This window comes from Etheostoma spectabile, chromosome 8 (assembly GCF_008692095.1).
Source record: "Etheostoma spectabile isolate EspeVRDwgs_2016 chromosome 8, UIUC_Espe_1.0, whole genome shotgun sequence".
NCBI classification, from domain to species: Eukaryota; Metazoa; Chordata; class Actinopteri; order Perciformes; family Percidae; genus Etheostoma; species Etheostoma spectabile.
In genome coordinates this window covers 3,121,836-3,129,074 of record NC_045740.1, presented here as the reverse complement: position 1 = coordinate 3,129,074, position 7,239 = coordinate 3,121,836, and the positions used below count along the sequence as shown (strand labels likewise).

The following is a 7,239-nucleotide window of genomic DNA, read 5'->3' as shown; positions in this document are numbered from 1 at the left end:
TCATGGATCAAATCCGAGCGTGGCTGGCCCAGGCTCCAGAGGAAGAGCAGCTCTGCTCCATGCAAGAAAAACTAGAGAACACAGTCAGTAACATAAAGCAGCAAAGCCCAAACTGTGGCTTACAATTCTTAGATGCTCAGATGTAGACTGTCGGTGGTACATACAGTGTAGGATAACAGACACCTCTTTTACCATTTTTTTGGGCATTTCTGCCTATTTGAAAACAAGAATTTGAACACATTTTCATTTGCATGTCAATTTTTTTTTTTTTTTGATGTTTGTGTATCTTACACCCAGGTCAGACTATTTAGCCTACTTCATATTTATAAGAAGTAAAACGTGAGTTTTCAAACTTGGGAGTATTATATGTCTTCAACATCATTGCGGCATTACTCAAGTGTGACGAGTAGTACATAGAAACCTATGTTTGAACGTGATCTATAACTAAAATAAATGTTCTGTAATATTGTGTGATATCAAAGTGTATCACGTGCAGCAGCTAAATAAAGTTAACCGGTATGCATTAAAAGCCTGTCTGTAATTTAACCAAATCTCCACAAGATGCCGCTCTATTCTCTCTTTACCTCTTAGTCATTCTCGACTAAAACCAATTTTTAACTCAACTAGTATTACAATTATCTAAATAAACAATAATACATTCCTTATTTTCAACCAGATACATAGGCTACATATTAAAAACATAAAAATACACGAAAGCAAAAGAAAGTAACACAAAACATGCCAGGGATGAGCAAAGATTAAATAGAAAATTATATATATATATATATATATATATAATATATATATATATATATATATATGTATATAATATTTATTTATGTATATATAGCATTTATTTAACTAAAACTTTTTTTTAATTTACCATATCAAAACCACATTGTTGATCTTTAGATAAATATAAATATCATGTAGCTAACTTTCTGTACAGTTAAAAAATTAAAACTGTTTAAGTTGTAAAAGCTTTCCACTTATAAAAGCTCAATGTGGGCACGGGAAGTGATTTGACAGAGGATTACTTTTCTATTTAGGCTTTACCTCAAATAATTGTGCGTGCGTCAATTAATGTCATGGCAACAGAATGATGACCCAACCGAGGTTATATAAGGTCTGCGAAACGTTCGGATCTCTCACTTTGCTCTTGGTCTTGGACTTCTTGCAAAGCTAACTTGTGGAGAGCGAACTCTTTGAGTTTTAAACCGCTTGAGACAAACTACTGGAAAAACTACTGGTTCTTGTTGAAAAAACAAAAACTACAAAACCACTGAATCCCTCTGCTGTTGTTGGAAGCCGGAGAGCTTGAACATGGCCTTCTGTCGTCTACCTGAGGAACGGCTGCTAATGATGGCAGTCGCCCAGTTGGACATCCGTGGAGGTAAGACAACTTTTAGATTTTTATGTTATTTTATTGTATTTATGTCTGATTATTTCATCTAGGCTATTTCTTGGAGAAAAAAACTACTTTTATTAGCAGTTATCCTAATTAATGCAACTTTTTAGAATTTAGCGTTAGCTAAAGGTGAACAGTTAGCTAGCTAAAGGCCTGTTGGGAAAACATATTCGGTGAAAACAGTCCTTTACTCGACGATTTCTCCGTGTAAAATTATTATTTGCTGAACAGAATGTGGTAAATATCCCGGGACATGTGTGGAATGCATTAATAACTAGTGTAGGTATTTGAAAACATTGATATTTTGGTTTGAGGGCATCAAATCTTCCAAAAGTTAGCTAGCTAGCTACAACAAAATAGTCGGCGACCCAACCAAATTTTATAAAATGCCAAAACTATGTTTTAGTTGTGCACCATGGAAACGATGGATTGGAGCGAACGTTAGTGAGGATGGAAACCAGTTGTTTTTGGTTGATGACGTATGAAGTATACATTAGTCCTTCTAATTTCTAATTTTTACATGAACTTATTTTCAGATAAATGTTAAGATTGATCATTCTCCACCGGGATCGTTTGTGTAAATTATTCTTCGTGCGTAAAATCACGTATCGATCTCCTCCTTTACAGTTGTTCATGTACAGTTTATCATTAATTATGATTAGGTTACTGTTTGTATTATTATAATTAAAATGACTGTTGTTGTTGCTGTTATTACGTTATGTGTTCTCTGTACAGCAGCTCTAAAGAATAGACATAACAACAGCTACGTTTAGTTTCCAGACAATTTTGATAGATTTTTTAACAGCTATAGTATGAGTTAAACACTTACACCTCACATCTTAAAATACTTGTAATATCAAGTCAAAAATGTTTCCAAGATCAACTTATCAACAGTTACGTTTTTCCAAGTGACCAAGAAGAGTAAATCATGGTTATCTGTAAGTCTTACATGAATGCTGCTTATGTCCCCGTGTTAAAAAAAATCAGGAGGCAAAACTGCACAATATTTGACTGTTAAAAATGGTAGTCTCTAGTGTGTATACAGTATAGTTAATATTATGAGCCATTCTTATAATTTGATGATTTTATTTCCTCCTCAGGTGGTGTAAACCCCTTCATTGAGCGTCCTGCAGAACATGGCCTCCCTGAAGATGAAGGTGAGTATGAGGAAGGTGACTATGAGGGAGGTGAGTATGAGATTGCTGTTGCAGATGAAGATGAGCTCTCCCCCGACGAAGAAGATGACGATCAGCTGGTCGACACTGACCAGGATGAGGATGACGACACAGGTGATGAGGACGACTGGTCTGACAGTTTCAGCGATGATTCCGGGTATGACTCCCTGTCTGAAGAGGAAGAGGATGAAGAGGATGAAGAGGACGTTGAAGAAGATGTTGAAGAGGATGTTGAAGAGGATGATGATGGCAACATCCGACCTTGCTCCCCTCTCACCCAGCAGTTCCCAGCTCCAGGCTTTTGGCAGAGATGGGAACATGTGTCTCCCCCTGCTTTTTTCTGGCCCCGCTCTTTTGATGTTCAACATCAGGAGATTCCAGCCTCTCAAAGGTCAAAAAAGTCTGCTCCTTCAACCTCAGGCCTTGGGTCCTCCACAAAGAGAAGCAGGGAAGAGAGCGACACGCTGCAGGTAAGTATGAAAAAGCAGAAGTGGAATTGTGAGGACATCCATGACGAGTCAGCTCCCTCAACTTCAGGCCTCAGTTCCTACAGGAGCAGGGAAGACAGCCACAGGGAGTCAGCCCCCCCTGCTGAAGATGGTCTACCCTCAGCCTCTCAAAGGTCAAAAGAGTCTGCTCCTTCAACCTCAGGCCTTGGTTCCTCCACAAAGAGAAGCAGGGAAGAGAGTGACACGCTGCAGGTAAGTATGAAAAAGCAGAAGTGGAATTGTGAGGACAGCCATGATGAGTCAGCGGCATCGACTCCGGTCTCGCATCAGGAGCAGGGAAGACAGCTACAGGGAGTCAGCCCCCTCCACTTCAGGCCTCGGCTCCTACAGGAGGGGAGACAGCTACAGGGAGTCAGCCCTCCACCTTCAGGCTCGGCTCCTACAGGAGCAGGGGAGACAGCTACGGGAGTCAGCCCTTCCCATTCAGGAAATACTGCATGGGCCTTTTGATTACCGAGAGGAACGAAGACAGTGACTCTTGATAGGTCAGAGTTTGGGTGGTTTGCTACAGGATTGGAAATCACACACACACACACACACACACACACACACACACACACACACACCACACACACACACACACACACACACAACACACACACACACACACACACACACACACCACACAGACAGACAGACAGACAGACAGACAGACAGACAGACAGACAGACAGACAGACAGACAGACAGGACAGACAGACAGACAGACAGACAGACAGAGTCTTATCCAGGAGTACTTGTTCTTTCATTTTTAAACTAAGCTGTAGATGCCTATACAAGAGGTAAGTTAAAAATGACAGCATTAACTATGCAAAAAAATAATAATTACTAACATTAATAAGTCCCCAGCTAATTATCTTCTTTTCATATTCTATTAGATTCAAGATTCAGGATCTCCTTGACGACAGAGAAGACGTGTTTACTCCGGACCAGATGAGAATGATGGATGACCACAGGACCAGCAGGAGAGCGGCGGCCGCCTTTCTTTCAGTCGGCTAAGTAAGTACCAGTAGTGACATGAAGTGGTGATAAGTTCACTTTACACACGTGGATTACATTTCCTAAAGTAACCTTCCTGAATATTAGATTGATATTAGATAGATGGACTTTATTAATCCCAAATTGGGAAATTACTCTTTTACAAGCAGCAAGTAACAAGTTACCAAAGACATACAGTACATACTCACTCAAACACAAACAGAAATACAATAAATATACAATAAATAATAAATAACATGAAAAAATAATACAATAAAATAAGACAGAAAAGAATACAATGCCAGAACAATTACTAAACATTATACTTAGATGAATGAAAAATAATGTATATACAAGTGTAGAATAAAACAAACAACCTACATACAAAAATATATCATAAAATAAAATATGTACAGTATAATGTTAGATATTAAATATGAAGTGACAAGTAGCATAATAGTGCAATATTGTAATGTGTGAGGCAATGAGATAGTTATCTCCCACACAGCTGGGAATTGTTGTACAGTTTTATGGAATGAGGTGGTAATGACATTGAAGCTGTTGAAGCCTCTTTTTAAGAAGGTTGTTATAATATATTATATATATCATTATTCCATTGTTTAAATTATCATGCCATTATTTTAGACCAAGAGCTAGCAACAATACAAAGATTGTACAGGTGTATTCAACATTATTCACTTGTTTTTCTGTTTCACAGGACAGGACTCCTCTCTGTGTTTTTGGCACACCCTGGACAGCTGAGAGTAGACGTCAACCAACCAGTCACCCCAGGCAGACCGCTGACCCACTCTCAGTACTCTACCTGCTCCCAGGCACCAAGCCCTGTCTGAAGACCCAGTGAGGACAGTTCCACCCCGACCCCCACCAACACCACCTTCACCTGCCAAGAGGATGATTACCGCCCCAGCCCGACCAGCACAGACGACGTTGTTATCGTCTGCTTCTTCTTCTGTGGGTCCGGGATGCTCCTCACATACACAGGAAGCTGGCACCACAGACACTTGAGACTGAATAAAAAAAATCTTAAAGTAATTAGTTTGTACAATATGTAAACTGTTTATCTCTGAATAGTGCAATGCAATACCAAGTGTAAGACAAACCTTCTAAATATTTGTAATTATGTATACACAATATTATATACTTGTATTTATCATTCACAAATCTGACAATGTGTGACTGGAATAAATTATTGTGCAAATGATGATTTAGTGTGTTCTAGTTTCCATTTTACTCAAAGGCATTAATTTTACAGATATAACCTTTAACTGTGTTATAACAATAGTTAAATAATGTTATTTTGACTAATTTGGTAAGCATTAAGTATTACAATACTCATGTTACATACTGATATAATTAAATAGGCAACGCTAGATACAAACAATCTAAGCTAAAGAATCTTTGACAAATGTACAGTTTATTAAAGTACAAACATTAAATGTATTTTTAATATCAGACATAATCCCATGGTCTTAAAATTATGTCAGTCAAGACTAAAGATTTCTGCAATCAGGCAAAATCATTTCCCCAGATGGTAGGTTCTTTTTTTAATCACATAAAATCCCATGTAAACCCATTTTCACCATAATGGGACTTTTAGGTTTTCTGCTGCGCTGGTTCAGTGTCTGGTTGAGTTCTTTAAACATTCTCAAGATAGAAACTGAAGTGTCTCGACTTGCATGCAGTACAGGAGAGAGATGATGCTTCACTGATCCAGTTGTAAAGAAAACAAGAAAGCCTTTCTAGTCATGAATATTATCAAACCTAGACAGAAAGAAAAGCTCTTAAAGGAAGGGTCACTGTTAAATAAATACATAAGTCCTTTTTAAATATTAATCATAAAAATTAAGTAAGTGAAATCTTTAATTAAACTGAATTGGATGATTTCAATGATTTCAAATGAATTAAAAAAATTGTTAAAACTCAAACAAAAAAACATTTAACAATTCTATTAAATTTCCTTACAGTTGACACTTGGCCATATAACTCTATGGAAGATAACAAAAAATAATGCAGAAAGAATGAAATAGCACTGCTAGGAGAACAACAGCTGTGACAACAGGGTAATAGGAGTATGAGCTAAATGGTTGGGCAACTGTCTGTCAAACATATCTCACCTCTAAGATAGATAGCATAACTAATGTGTCTCGCTATACACACTAAACCAAGACATAACTATTTTTACAGGTTCAAAGTCAACATATTCACTGAATTTAGGCATTGGCTTCTTTGCTAGTGCACAACATTCTGCTCTGACTCCATATGAAACACATGATGGGCTAACTATCCAACCAATTCAATATTTAAAATCACAACATTGTACAATACAAAAATTACTCTTCATAGTTTTTGTACTGATTCAGCACTACCAGAAGTTAAGTGGAAATCCACCCTAAAAAATAATTTATTGCCGTCATATACAGTACACCTCCGTTTTAATATGTGATATCCTAAGCATGACAATGAGCTTTCATAATTATCTTGCTATATATACACTGAACCAAAACCTGACTTGTTGATGCTTCTGTCTACAGGTGCAGTCAGGAATTGTCTTTGCTAGTGCAAGACATCCTGCTCAAATCTATTTATATTCAGCAAAATAGCTTTCTGTGTCACATCTGCAGTAACATTACTGTGACGATTTAGCAATATGTAAACAAGACACTATCATTTACCATTACAGCTCAGGTTTTTTTTTGTTAAACATTAAGTAGAGACAAAAGAGCATACATAGTAGTGCCATCATCTAGAGAGAAATCGTGGTGCTGCTCTATTGATGGTTAATTATAAAAAGCTCTCGCTACCACATCAGCACGCTATGGTCATTTATCTGGGATGTGGGGATGTTGGGTCCACAGGTAGTGATTCCACATTTAAACAAAACTAATTTGAAAGTCAGTTACTACAGTGGTGTCAATAGACCTACTTCAAACATATCACAAAAAGACCCTGTCAACTCAAGTCTTCCTGCTCCAATATCCAGCCAAGAAACCGGTTTGTAGATACTGAAGCCATCATCTAAAATCCTTCCCTCTACAGTACAGTCTCCATTGGCAGGGTGGGACATCAGAACAAACACCTGAGTCATACATCAAAGACAGTCTTGTTTGGTAAGGAAAGGGGGGGGTGGGGGGGGGGCAGCTTGTCTGAGC

General features: G+C 37.9%; 2 protein-coding genes and 1 long non-coding RNA gene across 3 annotated transcripts in view; 2 read left to right on the top strand and 1 right to left on the bottom strand.

Moving 5' to 3' along the window:
- Positions 1–1,116: 1,116 nt before the first annotated feature.
- LOC116694101 (putative protein TPRXL) lies at positions 1,117–3,346 on the top strand (the record flags this gene model as incomplete). Its single annotated transcript, XM_032523583.1, is given in 2 exon segments — positions 1,117–1,393; positions 2,509–3,346. Coding segments are annotated over 2 exon segments (908 nt in total), but the record flags the coding sequence as incomplete, so codon positions are not given.
- The window catches only part of mov10l1 (Mov10 like RNA helicase 1), a gene marked incomplete at its 5' end in the record, with an annotated part of 21,383 nt that continues 15,609 nt past the window's right edge, over positions 1,466–7,239 (bottom strand). Inside the window, 1 exon segment of the transcript XR_004333067.1 lies at positions 1,466–1,476.
- On the top strand, positions 3,407–5,294 carry LOC116694110 (uncharacterized). The gene is made up of 2 exons (XR_004333070.1): positions 3,407–4,090; positions 4,788–5,294. It is a non-coding gene; the product is annotated as an uncharacterized LOC116694110 (long non-coding RNA).